This window comes from Canis lupus, chromosome 15, assembly GCF_003254725.2.
Source record: "Canis lupus dingo isolate Sandy chromosome 15, ASM325472v2, whole genome shotgun sequence".
NCBI classification, from domain to species: Eukaryota; Metazoa; Chordata; class Mammalia; order Carnivora; family Canidae; genus Canis; species Canis lupus.
Genome location: NC_064257.1, coordinates 40,053,270 through 40,070,350, shown reverse-complemented (window position 1 = coordinate 40,070,350; position 17,081 = coordinate 40,053,270). Strand labels below are relative to the sequence as shown.

Below are 17,081 nucleotides of genomic sequence, written 5' to 3'. Positions count from 1 at the left end.
ACAACACAAGGTTATTTTTTTTCTTGAATGGGTTTTGATTATTTGCATCTGTCCAGAAATGTGTCCATTTAAGTTGTCAAACTTATTGACAAAAGGCTATTCACAATATTCCCTTAATATATCCCCAACTTTTTTGGTGGCAGCACCTCTACTATTCTTGGAAATTTAGGAATTTGTATTTTCTCTCTTTTCTTTCTGATAAGCCTGACAAGAAGTTTACATTAGTTTTCTATCACTGTGTAATAAATTACAAGAAATGTAGTAGCTAAAAACAAGAGCCATTTACTATCTCATACTTCTTTTGGTCAAAAGTCTGGGCATGCTCTACCTAGGTTCTCTGCTCTGGGTCTCACAACATCAAACTGCAAGTTTGGGCTAGACTGAATTCTTATCTGGAGGTTCAACTACAAAAGGATCCACTTCCAAGCTCCTTGGATTATTGACAGAACTGATTTCCTTGAGCTGACATTCATGACAACTTGCTTCTTAGAAACCAGCAACAGAGAGAGGGAGTCCCTGTTGCTGTAAGCGGCTGAGCTGGGGACAGGCCTAAACACTCTTTTAAAGGGCTTTCCTCCTTATGTCAGTCCCACCTAGGATTTTAAGTCAAAGTCAAACTGATTAAGAACTTTTTCACATCTGGAAGATCTCCTAAACTTTTCCACATAATGTAACACAATCACAGGAGTGACACAATCATCTATGCAATATTCCATTTGTTAAATGTAAGCTACATTTTCTACCTATACTTAAGGGGAAGGAATTACACAGGACATGACTCACTGGAGAATCACCTTGGGTGTGTTCACCACAAGGTTTATAAATTTTGTTTTGTTTTTAAAAGAAACAGCTTTTGGTTTCACTTATGTTATCTATTGTTTTTTCTGTTTTCTATTTCATTCACTTCTATTATTTCCTTTCATCTACCTATTTTAATTCCTTTTTCTTTTTCTTGTTTCTTAAGGTGGAAGGGGGGTCATTAATTTTGACATTTCATTTCGTATATACACTATACATTTCTCCCTAAGTAATGCACACTTTTTGCATATATTGTTTTTGTTTTTATTGAGTATAACATACCAATTTTTCTTTTTTCACTGATGAGTTATTTAAAAGGTATTAGTTGTAAATGTTTGTAAAATTTCCAGAGATTATCTTCATATTAACATCTAATTTGTATCCTCTGTGGTCAAAAAACATAATCTGTCGAACTTGAATCCCTTTAGATCTATTAAGTCTTGTTTCATGTTCCCAAATATGGCCTATCTTGTTAATGTTCTACATGCACTTGAAAAAAACAAATAAAGAAGATGTGGTCAATGTATACAATGGAATATGACTCAGCCATTAGAAATGACAAATACCATTTGCTTCGACGTGGATGGAACTGGAGGGTATTATGTTGAGTGAAATAAGTCAATCGGAGAAGGACAAACATTATATGGTCTCATTCATCTGGGGAATATAAAAAATAGTGAAAGGGAATAAAGAGGAAAGGAGAAAAAATTAGTGGGAAATGTCAGGGAGGGAGACAGAACATGAGAGACTCCTAACTCTGGGAAACAAACTAGGGGTGGTGGAAGGGGAGGTGGGCAGGGGGTGGGGGTGACTGGATGACAGGCACTGAGGGGGGCACTTGATGGGATGAGCACTGGGTGTTATTCTATATGTTGGCAAATTGAACACCAATAAAAAATAAATTTATACATCTGGAGAATATAAATAATAGTGAAAGGGAATAGAAGGGAAGGGAGAAGAAATGGGTAGGAAATATCAGAAAGGGAGACAGAACATAAAGACTCCTAACTCTGGGAAATGAACTAGGGGTGGTGGAAGGGGAGGAGGGCGGGGGGTGGGGGTGAATGGGTGACAGGCACTGAGGGGGGCACTTGATGGGATGAGCACTGGGTGTTATTCTGTATGTTGGCAAATTGAACACCAATAAAAAATAAATTTATTATTAAAAAAATAAAAATAAATAAATAAAGAAAGAAAGAAAGAAAGAAAGAAAGAAAGAAAGAAAGAAAGAAAAACAACAGGTATTCTGCTATTGTTGGAGTGATCTAAAAGATTAATTATATTCACTGATAATGTTGTTCCGGTCTTCTAACCCCTACTGATTTTCTATTTATTCTATTAATTACTGAGAAAGAAGTATTGCAATATCCAACTATAATCGTGGAATTGTCTATTTTTCTTTGCAGTTCTGTCAGTTTTTGCAGTTTGAAGCTATAGGCTTTTAGGATTGTTATGTCCTCCTCATGAATTGATTGAATTTCCTTTTATCTCTGGTAATATTCTTTGCTCTGAAATCTATTGTGTCTGATATCAATATAGCCACTTCAGCTTTATTTTGGTTAAGCATGTTATAACTTTTTGGAACCTTTTACTTTTAACCCATTTGTGTCTTTAAAGTTTCTTGCAGGCAGCAAAGAATTAGGGCCTTCTAACCTCTGAATTTTGGATTGGGATCTTTAGAACACTTACATTCAATGCTCTGTGAATTAGGAGGTATTCCAATTTCACTGAAAATCCTTTGGGGTTCTTATTTCACTGGGTTTGGGTAGTTTCCTGATATATATGCACTAATTAGTACTCTGCTAAATACTTGAAGAGAGCCTTCTGATGATCTTCAGGGTTTCCTCTTGGCAGACCATTCTGCTTTTTTGGTACTTTGTTCTGTGAACTCTATTGTTGTCTCGTTGGACTTTCAGTAACATCTTCTCAACTTAGAGTATACCAGGTTCTTCCTCCCTGGGCTGCTATCTAGAAACTATGCCAAAGTCGGAAACTGATGCAATTGTAGCACTCATCTCATTTGTTTTCTGTCTTTCCAGGATCCCTATTCTTGGCTGCTGAATGTTCAGTGCCTTGAAAAGAATGGACTCCTACATTTTTTTTCTGTGTTTCCTTTGCTTGTTTCAGGTGGGAAAGTAAATCTTGTGGCTCCTATTCTGTCTTGGCCAAAAGTAGAAGTTACATGTGTTGGTCTTTCAGATCAAGACTTATGCTACTTCCTAAAATGAACCTCAAAGATGATGACTAGGAGGATGTCTCTCTGGTGGCTAATAAGGAAATGCCCCCTATCCTCTGGATCCTGGTAGAGTCCAGAGGCTTAGCCTCCCTGGGAAATGGAATATGTACTGATTCACTTTTTATTGATGGACAGTCAATCAATGTTTAGGTACTTTTAATCACAGTAACACAGTAATGTGTTTTAAGATGACTGACATTAACATTAAATGTCTAAGAAAAACACCTGAAATGCAAATACCTGTAGGGCTTTTGTATTTTGCCTAGCATGCAGGAAGCCCTCAATAAATAACCTTTGTAATGAATGAATAAATGATTATGTGGAAAGTTCTGATTTCCTGGAATCTTTACTGAGAATTCCACATATCTCATCAATAAACTTTCAAACATCTCAGATGTTAGAAAAAGCAGAATTCCCAGGGACCTTTAATAAGAGACCTTGATAATGACCCCTCTAATTTTATCATAATTTATCAAAGTCCTGTGAAGTGAGAAAGTGGTTAACATTTGAAGTCTACCACTTCACTAACTTCCCCTTTGAGCACCAATTTTGAAAATGTAACTCAATTCCAAAATTTACTTTATGTACTCACACTGTTAAATAAATATCTGTTGATCTATTAATTGCTCTATTTTGAAAGTGGATTTCAACAGGTTTGATTTTCACAGTTGTAATAAATTCAGAGTGAATCTGGAAAACTTGCATAATAGTAGTTTACACTCCAGGAAAATGTCTTTAGGAAACACGTTTACAAATCAGTAGTTTTGTGTTATCTCTAATCAATGTTGGCTCATGGAAGATGCCACTTTCACTCATATACAGAATTTAAGAAACAAAATAAATGGGCAAAGGTAAAAAAAAAAAAAAAAAAAAAGAGGGAAGGTGGGAAACCAAGAAATAGAATCCTAATTGTAGAGAAGAAACTGATGGCTACCAGGGGAGATGAGTGGGAGAATGGCTTAAATTGGTGATGGGGGTTAAGCAGTGCACTTGTGATGAGCACCGGGTGTTGCATTAAATGTTGAATCACTATATTGTACACCTAAAATTAATATAATACTGTGTTAACTAACTGGAATTTAAATAAAAAATAAAAGACACTGGGATTCTTAAATAGAATTCTCTTTCATCAAATGAGAGAAACTTTTATAAAGGTCATTGCTTACTAGTAACAATACAACACTTCCTGCATTACTTCAGAATATTTACCTCAAATCGCTGTCTCTGTCCTTTTGGCTCCATCCTGACTACTTGTAAAAATAGCTCACATTTTGAGATGCAAAGTTAAGCACAATAATTGCTGAATGGCCATGTTGTACACAATTTTGACTCTAAGAATGCTGATGGTTAGACATTAATCATGTTTAAAAGATTTTCAATTCAGTTCAACAAACACTCCTACTCTATGCCAGAACTGCACTAGGCAATGATGATACAAACACCAACAGGGCAACTTAATTATAATTAAGGAGCTTTTTGTCCAACTACCAATTTTTAGGGATAGATTCTCAACACACTAGTGTATTCTAATAAATTGTGAGGTGTGATGCAAATTATAACATTAATGTTAGTGAAGGTACTGTTTGCATTTTATAAAATAATTCAGAATAGCTACTGCTATAATAATTTCATTTCCACTCATTTCTTAGAATTTTCATGATACAATGTTAATTGAATAGGTATGATAAAAGTTAGTGTAGTATACCCTAAGTTTGTTAAAATTACATGGGCAAATAGGGGCTAAATATGAAAAAAGTAATTAATGAAATATTTAAATTATTTAATCCACCAAAACGTTAACAGTGGTTCTCTTTAGGTGGTAGAATTTTCATAACATCACTGAAAATAAAGAATTCAAGATAATATGACTTGTACATGATTAATTATCAAATAAACACTCCAAGTTAATTGCCATAGGAATTCACAGGAAGAGAGAAGAATTCCTTCAATGACCTTCCAATGGTCATGGAGGACTTCATGGAGAGGACGTGTCTCAAGGATGGGTGACTGTTGCAGAGAACACAAAGATGTACCAGTCCACAACCCCGCTAATGTTAAGAAAGATCTAAATCAGGTTTGATTTTACCATACCCACCTGGAAAGACTCTCACTGAACATATTATTTCAGATGTATCCAGATTTGGACTAGATTGCTATAATTTTCTATTATATTTTAATTTATGCAGCTTGGGATCAGAGTAGTTTTTGGCAGCTTCAGCATACTAGTGACTCACACTGAGCTTGCATTCAACTAAACCTCTCAAGTCTGTTCTCTCATGATGTTGTTGAGCAACATTTCTCCCACACTGTACCGGAGTCGTTGTTTTGCTGAATTCGAGTGTAGGACTTTACATTTACAAACTATTAAATGTCATCTTGTTGGATTTGGCTGAGATTTCCAGATCACTGAGATCTTTTATGCTCCTGACTCCAATGACAAACATATTTAATGCATCCTTCCAGAGTCCATCGCACCTGAAAGTTTGATGGTCAGGCTGTGTAGGCCATGTACCAGTTATCAATATATTTGCTCCTTAGTTCCAAGAACACTTTCATTGCCTACCTTGCAATAATGGAGCTAGACCTTGCAAATACTTCTCCTTTACCAGGTTGTACAATGATAAACTTTGTCAGCAGAAGGCAATGAAAATACCCTGGAGGAAGAAGCTTGTCTTCCTGGTACCCGTGCTCTCCTCAGCAGGCTTCTGCAACACATGGCTTCTATGGTACCAACTTCCTGCAGGGCATGGTGGCCGGTAGCACATAGCACCTCCCCAAGGGCAGGTATCTCCTTGAAAAGCAGGGCTGTTGTGAAACACCTCCCAGTGAATGGCTTCCCTGGAACCCCTCTAGGCAGTTTTCCCCTTGTTCCCCCAGAAAACTGCTTTGCTACCTGCCTTGCTGTGAACCACAGCTATACCACTTCCAACAGAGTCTGGATCTCAGCTTTGTGGAGGGCATCTTCCTAGGAGTGGTAGCTGCCCCTAACACCTGCTATTTCTTTATTCCCTACAGTTCTCCTTACCCTTCATTAACCAATCCCTGATGACTCTGACTCGCTCATAGTTTTTATATTAAACTTTCCCTGTAAAAATTATGTGTGATTTTTGTCTCCTGACTAGACCCTGAGAGAGATAGCTCATTATTCATACTATTGATAAAAATCTTGTTTGGACAGAGTTAAGGACAAAGCCACCTGAATCCTGCTAATATATGTTAATCTGTTTAATAATGGAGACAATTTGGTAATATGGAAAGGTTCTCACAAAAATGCCCCAAATATAAATTATGAGTGTCCATCAATACATGAATGGATAAAGATGTGATAAATATACATACACCACCCCTCCCCCACACACATAATGGAATATTATTCAGCTGTAAAAAAGAATGAAATCTTGCCATTTGCAACAACATGGATGGATCTAGAAGATGTAATAGTAAGTGAAGTCAGTCAGAGGAAGACAAATAGTATATGATTTCACTCCCATGTAGGATATAAGAAACAAAATAAAGGAAAAAGGAGACAACCCAAAAGACAAACTCTTAACTAGTTAAAAGAGAACAAACTGGTAGTTACCAAAGGTGGGAAGGGGTGAGTCAGTGAAATAGGTGAAGAGGATTATGGTACACTTATCATGATGAGCACTGTGAATAGAATGGTTGAATCCCTATATTATACACCTTAAACTAACAACACTATGTTATTTATACTAGAATTTAAAAATAAATTTAAATAAAAATTAAAAAATAAAATACATATATATGAATTATGGAAGCTGTTTAATGGGGAAGGTGATTATTTGGAGAATGTCCTTATGTGTGACAGTTCATCTGTGCACTTGCCTAAAATAACTCCCCCCACCCTGCCGTCTTCCCACACCAGCCCCTTCTTGTCATCAGGTCTCAGGTCAAACCCCAGCTTCTCAGTGAAGCTTCCCCTGACCACTCCATCTCATCTTGAACTCACTATTTCCATTTTTTCATGTTACTCACTGTATTTACTTATTTGTTTATTGTCAGCTTTTAACTTCTTAAACATACACTCTAGGAGAGAACCAGGCCCAATATCTAGTCCAGTGCCTGGCACATAATAAGCACTCCATAAAAGATTTGTTAAACTGAAAGAATTTCTCCATGATCTTAGGTAAATGAGGTAACATGCTGTTTTAAAGAGATCTAAGGATGTAATAAGATTTTTACACTTGTGAGTTATCCATCTAGGGAGTTAGAGATTTTATAAATGATGAGCAGTTCTAGAATTGTTATATGAATTTACCACTTACCAATTTTGTTTTTTCCTTCTTCATACTTTATTCTTTGTAAAATATGATGTACGATTCTACTTCTTGTGGCATTGTTGAAGAAAGTGTCTTTGTTGTGTATGATGAAGCTGCACACACATATTGAAAACACAAGCTGAAGGTTAATGGGAGGTGATGAATCTAATCTTTGACATAATTTGGTGTTACTCATAGAGGTGTCTTCAGTCAGTCATAGAGAGGATAGTCTGGAACAGCACGAGAGAGCCCAGAGATCACACCAGGGACAGGAGGCTCACACCTCTCAGGAGTTTTGGTTTCAGTCTCCTGAGCATTAACATAATTATGCCAGGAAGGAGCTGGAGCTAAACGCAATTAAGAAACCTTAAAATAAACTAGTAGCAAGTTTAGGCCTCATATCTTGCTTTTTTCCTCAGGAAGATCATTAGATAAATTCACTAAAAATTTGTTTTGTTTTTATCCCCTCCTGTCTCCCACCCACCCCCTTCCATGTCACAACCACCTGGTTTTCAGAAAATTTAAGATCTGAAACTGGTTTGGATGGTGAATATAGGAGTTAGGTAATGAGCTCTGGTCTGACTCAGGACCTCTGTTCCTTCCCCATGTTTCTTGCTAGATGGGACACCTCTTCCAAAGCATATACTTAAAATCGCTTTCTTTCTCAGCCAGCGGCTGACCCAGCCACTGAAGTTTCTCATAGGGCTCATACACACACACACACACACACACACACACACACACACACACACCAAGACCCTGGTTTTCCACTGGATACTCCTACCCTCCTGAGAGGTTTTCCTGGTGACAGAGCTTCCAGGACCATATAATCCAGCATGAAATGGCCATGTCTCCCCTTCCTAGCAATGTGTTAAATGGTACAATACTAGACATAACTGTAAATATAATTGCTTCATAAATTAACTCAGCAAACTTTTGGTACCTCCTATGAGTTGGACACCATAGAAGGTATGGTATGTTGGCAGCAACGGCCTTCAAAACCCAGCTCAGAAGTCACCTCCTCCAGCAGGTCTCTTCACTCCTCCAATGCCACTCCTTCTCTGCAAAGAGTTCAGTCCCTCCTCTGTGCTACTTCTTATCTTGTAAGCACATCAATTTATCAATTATTCAGTATTATCATTTGTTTTTTCATTTGTTCATTCACTCATTCCTTCAGCAATTGTTTACTGAGGGCTCTGTCTAGAGTACTGATTACACAATAGTAAACAAAACAGGTAAAATCTCTGTTCTTGAGAGGCTCACAGTCTAGTGGGAAAGACAAACCATAAAGGAAATGAACATGATTGTATGGCAGAGATGGACAGAATCAACCTCCCTTTGCATCTCTGTATCCCACACAGGGCTGTGAACTCACTCAGGACAAAAGGCTGAATCATACTAATTTCTGTAGAACCAGTGTCTAGTGAGTGGCTGGTTCAAATACAGGTACAGGTTTTTGGATAGTAGTAAGTAAGGGCCATTGGTATGCACATTGGGGAAACTGCTATTAAATGTTTTTTTCAAGAAGATGGATTCCCAAGAGTAGTTCAAATATCAGGAAGAAGAGAGAAAACTGGCCTAGAGAAGATAGTCCAGGCATGGGGTCTAGTTTGGGAACAGCTGGGAATGTGAGTTTGGGATAACATACAAAAGGAATAAAGACCAGAGAATATGAAAATAAAATGCAAATCACATAAGCTGATTCCCCGGAGAAGTATTTTCCTCTCACTTTTACTTCCCTAGGAATCTGTTATAAAATACTGTTTTCAAAAAGTAATTTGACTTGGTGGATAAGAAATAAATGCTATGTGGGTGAATGAGGAAGCTGCAGAGCTTAGCTGGTATTTTCTTTAGGGTTTTCTGAAAACATTTTAATGCATCAAAGAGGAAGAGAGGAAAACTGAAAGTTACATTTAATGCAGCTCCTTTTATTTTATCTTCCACTGCGTTTTCACCGTATTTAAGACAGAACATTCCATTTTAATACCAAATAAAGATGCCATAAAGAAATAGACAAATAAAAAAGCCCATTTTTTGACTCACAATACCAGATGATAACTGAAAACTGATAAGCATGACCATGCTTGACAGGACAATTCTGGCCTAAAAGCCCATGTCCTTCCTCCATTAAATGGTTTTCTGCTTTCTTCTCCTTTTATAGCACCACATTACATTTTGTGAGCTCATGTAATAGTTCTCTATAATAAGCACTGCAGATGAGCTTCAAAATTTTGTTTTCCTCTTCCTTACATCTAGGTTGTACCTGGAGCCTGGAGGTTCTATAGTGGGAACAAATATATAGGGCACGTGCCAGGCACTATTCTAAGCATCCTAGATATATTAACTCATTCAATTCTTACAATCACCCAGGACACAGTATTTTATAGCTTCATCTTACAGGTGAAGAATCAGAGACAGTGAGTGATGCACCCAAAGTCACTCAACTAAGGGGGAGAGCCGGGATTTCAACTCAGGCCGTCTGGCTCCAGAGGTTGCCCTCTTACCCATTCATCTGTCTCTCTGTGTTAGAAACTTCCTGATTCCTGGAGGCTGACTTGCCTTGTGATCAGCCCAAGAGTTGCTCTACCTAGAATTCTTTCCTTGCTTCCACTCATTCTTTGAGCCTCATTTCAGGGCACATCTCCCTCTAAGGGTGTTCCTTGACCGAAAAGTGAGGTGGGCTACAATATGAGAGGGAAGGAGAAAACCATTTAATGCATAAGGAAGATGACCTTTAAGTTCTAACACTGCCCCTACTTCTACTTAAGACTTTGAAGTGAGACAGTCCACAGACTAAACCCTAATTTTGTCACTTACTATGTGGTATTGTAACTGTCTTTCAAGTTCCCTGGATATTGGTTTCCTTATCTGTGAAATGGAGATAACACTGTAATTACCTAGCTTTTTGCAGACTCAGATGAGAAGTCTTGCAGAGCCCCACTGTCTGGCATTTAATAAGGTCTTGGAGTTAGCTGTCATCTCGTTGCTGTTGCTTCGTATAGAAACTGTCTGCCTAACACACCTGACTTCTCTGGATGAGCTTGTTGAGGGCAGGGACTAGCCATGCTCATGTCTGAATTCCCAGCACTAGTACAGGGTGTGGCCCATGACAAGCCCTTACAATTGGCTCACATGGACTGACCTGGAGAATACCTGCTAACATTGGGGACTATGTTATAATGTTATAATATAATGACTAAATATCATTTCCTTTTATCTTGGCATCTACTGCTTCCTGGAAAGATTTCTACCCATTTCATCTTTCCAGCTATCACCTGAACCATTTTCTGCATGTTACCAAAGGATTTTCTTACAGAGTGTGAAACAATCTCATTTTCTCTGTCACTCTTTCACATTGAAGGGCTAAGAGAAGGCACAGTGATGATTCTTGAAATCATTGCTCTCAAGCTTTCCTTAGCCACTTAGCCAAAATGACCTTCTTCAAATGAAATCACTCACATACCCACATGCACACACACATCTTTTAGAAATGTATTCTATAAGTATGCTTACCCATGTACAAAGTGACAGATAATCAAAACACTCATTATGGCATGGGTTATAATAGCAAGATTCTAAAAAACGACTTAAATAATTCATCAGTGAGGGTTAAGATAAACAAATTATTATACAACTTAACAATGAAATACTCTGCATCTGTAAAGAGACAGAGGGTGTTCAATATAGATATAAAAAAAATCTTCAAGATACTACAGGAGAAAACAAGGTTCAAGAAAATCCCTCAGCTATTTGTATCAATCAAAGAGCCAAACATACACATATAAGGAAGTAGATATAAATGTAATGACATATTTATTTGCTTGTACATGCACATACTATGATAAGGACACATAGACATCCAGAAATACTAGCTGCCTCTGGGGAAAACTGGATGGCTGGAAAGGAAGGAAACTTCATTGACACATTTAAGAAATTTTTATCATATGCAAATACTACCTATAAAAATATGAAATATTTCTTAAAAGAAATTTTTAAAGGGAAAATGCAATTTCTGTTCTAGGTTTGTTCTCTACTTCACCTTGAAGGATAAGGAGTAGAATAAACTGAATTGGCAGGGGAATAATTATGTGATCAAGACTCTGCACATATATCTCCTTATACTACCCTTTGGAACAGTTATGCAATATGCCTGAAGTCACACAACTGAGAAAGTATTCAAAACCCATCTGTTGGTTCCAAATTTTCCTACTCATTTGTAAAAGGAACTGCTGAGAGCACATGCCTGCCTGTATGCATGTGTGTGTGAATAGGACTTTCTGGATGCTTTCATCTTGCCCCATGAGGAATGCCCTGCTGACCTGTCACCAAGTAATAGGCAAACCTGAGCCTAAAGTTCCTATTGACTCCCCTTGAGGATTTCTACTCCTGCTTTCTCTGGAGGTGAGCCACCCTCAGGTTTTACTTGAATCTCCCAATCTCCCCCTTGCTAGGAAGGGCAAAAACTGGAAGAGAATATGCCATGAAATTATGTTTTAGCTACAGACTCCCTGAAGCTGTGTTTATTTGCACTCTGTTCTATGTTCTCCTACAGCCAACTGTCCACAGGAGGGTTGGAAAGTACTGTGATATGCTGGTTGCAAACATCCTGTAAAATTCTGCTTGTTCTGTGCAAAGAACTGTTCACTGAGAGTGTAAAAGTGGTTAGGGGGTAGAAAGGGATGTGGGTATCATGCATGTATGTATTTTGAGTGAGGGTAATGCAAAGGTGGAAAGAACCTAGTTTCTCTCCTCAGAGGAGCCTCTATTCTTATTGGATAAAATGAGAAACACAAACATTCAAGGGTGTGAATTGGGGAAAGGTATTCATTAGAGCTGGGTATAAAATCAGCTTATCATCAAATGTGTTATCAACTGATTTTTAAAAAAATTTTCCTCTCAGGCAACAGCTATTAATTAACAGCTATTATTTGACCACACTTTCTTCACAATTAATTTATATGAATTATCTAGAGTCTAGTGCTGTTGAATAGGAATTTCTGAGATAATGAAAATGTTCTTTATCTATGCTGTCCAATATGGTAGCCACTAGTCACATGTCGCTACTGAACATTGAAACTGTGGATAGCACAAATGAGAAAGTAAGTTTTTACTTTTACTTAATTTAAACTGATTAAAATTAAAATATAAATAGCCACATGCAGCTAGTAGATAGGCAATTGCCTCAAATATGGAGCCAGTTTGAACATGTGGTCAAAGCCTCAGTAATGGGATCCTTATCCTGCATTTCCCTTTTGGCTACAAAAACTGGAGCAGGACAGTGAGCAAGGGGTGACAATGCCCTATAGGACTGTGTATAGGTCTTGGGTTCAAGTCTTCCTCTTCATTTTAGTTGTATGGCTTTGGGGAAGTCAATGAGTTTCTCTGGGATACAGTTACTTGTCAGGAAAATGAGGGTCATACAGTCTTAGTTGCCCAACAATGGGGTTAATCACAAAGTGAAGCTATAAAGTAGTGAGATAGATCATCAAACCTATGTGGTAGGTGACTGGACTCCACACGAGTCTAAGAGACAACTCGAACCCAACATGTCCCAAACAGAACTCTTGATCTATATACCCTTGTAAGGTAAAAATCTGCCTTCTCCCTCACCTTTCCCAACTTAAAAAAATGGCACTGTGGCACATTCAATTTCTCAAGTCACAAACTTGAGATGCATCCTTTATCCTCTCTTTCTCTCATGTCCAATATCCAATCAAATTCTTTGAGTTCCTTTTCCCAAATGTTATCCTGAATCTGATCCTTTATCACCCTCTTTGCTTTGAGGTTGTTTCCAAGAGCACTATAATAATTTCCTAACTATTCCAATTTCACTTTCTACCATCAGTTCATTCTCTACCTAACAAGGATCTTTTAAAACAAAATATCACCTCCTCTTCTATTTAAAACTCTTTATCAACCTCCTATAGATTTGGAATCAAGCCTAAACTCCTTTCCATGGTCTATATGCTCCTGCTACATGGTCTAGGCCTGCCTACACCAATGGTGCTTATCTCTTCTCTTCATCTTGCTCATTATAAACCAGCAACACTGCCTTTTCTTCTGCCCTTGGAAAAAACCCAGCTTGCCACTGTCCAGGGCTTCTGTTCATGCAACTCCCAGATTTTTGCATAACTTGTTTCTTTCCAACATTTAGGTCTCAATTTAAATGTCATCTCTTTAATACCTTAGCTAGGATAGTTACTCTCCTGTCTCACAAGTCTGTCTGTCTTTCTCTCTTCCATTACCTTGCTTTTTTTTCTTATGTTTTACTCTCTGAATTTTTGAGGGGTGGGAGAAGATGCATCTACATTTTCATTGTCTGCCTATCTTTCCCTCTAGAATGATTGCAACAACATATTGACTCCACATGAACCAGTGGAAAAACTGGCCAGCACAACTGCTGGGTTAACCCAGCACAACTGCTGACATAAAAGAATCATGAGCAAATAAAATGTGTTTTAAGTTACTAAATTTTCTGATAGATTGTTATGGAGTATAGGTGACCAATATGCCAGTCTTTTCTGATGGCTAAAGTTGTATTCTTTCATAATACAAAAGGAAAAGTGAAAGCAAATGCTTTGAAAAATATTTCAGAAAGCTTTCTCAATTAAACTTTTAAATAGAGATTTATTTTTTAACAAGGAGAAGCAAAGGTGATACAGTTAACCGTCACTTAAATTATGTCCTCAAATTAATGAAAAATCTAAGTAGGAACAAAGCAACCAATTAATTTTTTATGTGACAAACCTATTTTGAGAGTTTTTTTGGGCCTTAGGCACTGTGGTGCAATAACTAACTTCTTAAGTATAATTGTTATGAGTAAAACGATGAGATAACTATCAGGCCAAATACATAATATACATAATATTCAGAGTTCTGACCCTTTGGTAAAGATTTTAAAGCCTCTCCCTAGGATTAAGGTGATAAGCTGCTGAAATTTAAAGCAATGTGAGGAGACATTTTTCTTATTCCATTGGTCATTTCTAATTGTACTTCATGACATTATCTTTTCTATTTGAACATTAAATATAAATTAAGAAATACTTGCTCTTGAGACTTCCAGGTAAAGATGGGAAATTAAATACTTGCATTTAATTTGGCTTTCTCTCAAAAACCCATGAAAATAATAGTAATATGTGTATGTTTACATATAGGCATAAACCCTCAAGGAACAAAGCAGAAAGCAACAGCAATAAAATGTTGGAATGTGAGAAGCAGACTCTCAGGTAGTAACAGACTTAGCAGATTCCCAAACCAGGTCTGGAAAATACCAAGAGCAGTCATATTTATACTACAAAATCTCATAAAATTTTAGAACTGGGGCACCAGTGGCCTCTGGAAGCAGGGTGAAAGGGATGTCAAAATAAATACTGAGATTGAAAGCTCTTTAGGAAGATGTTAGATCCTGAGATTTTCCCTGAAATTTAACAGAAGCCCAGAAAGTTGGTTTTTTTTTTTTTTTTTGTGAGAATTTTTTGTTTTTGTTTTTGTATGGGGTAATAATACAGCCCCTGAACTGTAAGACATCAGACATGGTTAGGGGTAGGGAAACTGGTAATGAAAACTGGTTTTCACTATGTGAATGTTTGCATCCTAGAAGCCAAGATTCCCAACGGTCTTCATCTGCTTAGGCTTCAGAACACTGGCAGCCAGGTTTTGACTTTCCAAGCAGGACACTGGCAGAGACTTCTCTGAGGAATCTGACCAGCTAAAGAGGAAAGATCAGAAGAGAAAGGGAATGGGGACTCCAAAATGAAACCCACCAGCCATTTCCCTACAACAAAATTACCAGTTGATGCGTCCCACCCACTACTCTGAAATTGTGCTCAAGTTTTACATTTCCTATTATTTAACATGGACAGAGAGCCAAAGATTACTGAGTATCTGAAGAATTCACTAACAAAGATAGAGAATAATAGACAGAGCAAAAGCAAAACAGAAAGAAACATGTTAAGGATATTAGGCTCTGTGAAGTGGTGAAACATTAAAAAATATCATTATTCTCAGAAAGTTAAGATACTGTTATTGTAAAAACAGGTCAAAATAGGATTTTAAAAAGCCAGAATAACATGAAATTCAAAATAGTCTTTGTAAATTAAAACAAAGTGACAGCAAAATTTAAAAACATAATAGAAGCATTTGAAAATAAGTTGAAATCTTCTAGAAAATAAGTTCAGAAAAATCTCCTAGAGCAAAAATTTACAGATTAAATAAAAGGAGAGAAAAGACAGACATGAGAGGATCAGTTAGGAATCCTATAAAGAGGGATGCCTGGGTGGCTCAGTGGTTGAGCGGCTGCCTTAGGCTCAGGTCGTGACCCCGGGGTCCTGGGATGGAGTCCCACGTTGGGCTCCCCGTAGAGAGCCTGCTTCTCTCTCTGCCTGTGTCTCTGCCTCTCTCTGTGTGTCTCTCATGAACAAATAAATAAAATCTTTTTAAAAAAGGAATTCTACATATAAAGAAAGAAAAAGGGATAAATGATATGCAAAATTCAAAAATTATTCAAGAAAATTTCCCTCATTTGCAAATATCTTCTCCCATTCTGTAGGTTGTCTTTTAGTTTTGTTGACTGTATCCTTTGCTGTGCAAAAGCTTCTTATCTTGATGAAGTCCCAATAGTTCATTTTTGCTTTTGTTTCTTTTGCCTTCGTGGATGGATCTTGCAAGAAGTTACTGTGGCCGAGTTCAAAAAGGGTGTTGCCTGTGTTCTCCTCTAGGATTTTGATGGAATCTTGTCTCACATTTAGATCTTTCATCCATTTTGAGTTTATCTTTGTGTATGGTGCAAGGGAGTGGTCTAGTTTCATTCTTCTGCATGTGGATGTCCAATTTTCCCAGCACCATTTATTGAAGAGACTGTCTTTCTTCCAGTGGATAATCTTTCCTCCTTTATCAAATATTAGTTGACCATAAAGTTGAGGGTCCACTTCTGGATTCTCTATTCTGTTCCATTGATCGATGTGTCTGTTTTTGTGCCAGTACCACACAGTCTTGATGACCACAGCTTTGTAGTACAACCTGAAATCTGGCATTGTGATGCCCCCAGCTATGGTTTTCTTTCTTTATTTTAAATTTATTTTTTTATTGGTGTTCAATTTACTAACATACAGAATAACACCCAGTGCCCGTCACCCATTCACTCCCACGACCCCACCCTCCTCCCCTTCTACCACCCCTAGTTCGTTTCCCAGAGTTAGCAGTCTTTACGTTCTGTCTCCCTTTCTGATATTTCCCACACATTTCTTCTCCCTTCCCTTATATTCCCTTTCACTGTTATTTATATTCCCCACATGAATGAGAACATATAATGTTTGTCCTTCTCCGACTGACTTACTTCACTCAGCATAATACCCTCCAGTTCCATCCACGTTGAAGCAAATAGTGGGTATTTGTCATTTCTAATAGCTGAGTAATATTCCATTGTATACATAAAACACATCTTCTTTATCCATTCATCTTTCGATGGACACCGAGACTCCTTCCACAGTTTGGCTATTGTGGACATTGCTGCTAGAAACATCGGGGTGCAGGTGTCCCGGCGTTTCATTGCATCTGTATCTTTGGGGTAAATCCCCAACAGTGCAATTGCTGGGTCATAGGGCAGGTCTATTTTTAACTCTTTGAGGAACCTCCACACAGTTTTCCAGAGTGGCTGCATCAGTTCACATTCCCACCAACAGTGTAAGAGGGTTCCCTTTTCTCTGCATCCTCTCCAACATTTGTGGTTTCCTGCCTTGTTAATTTTCCCCATTCTTACTGGTGTGAGG

The 17,081-nt window shown here is 37.7% G+C and overlaps 1 protein-coding gene across 12 annotated transcripts in view; it reads right to left on the bottom strand.

Annotated features, from left to right (window-relative positions):
• Positions 1-17,081, bottom strand: part of ANO4 (anoctamin 4) — a 404,339-nt gene that overhangs the window by 100,395 nt on the left and 286,863 nt on the right. For all 12 annotated transcript variants that reach the window (XR_007402264.1, XM_035699361.2, XM_035699362.2 and 9 more), the window contains one exon: positions 7,321-7,427. Coding sequence is in view for 11 of the 12 variants with exons in the window: in XM_035699361.2 (XP_035555254.1) it covers positions 7,321-7,427 (107 nt within the window). In the remaining variant the exon portion in view is untranslated. The remainder of the gene's footprint in view (positions 1-7,320; positions 7,428-17,081) is intronic.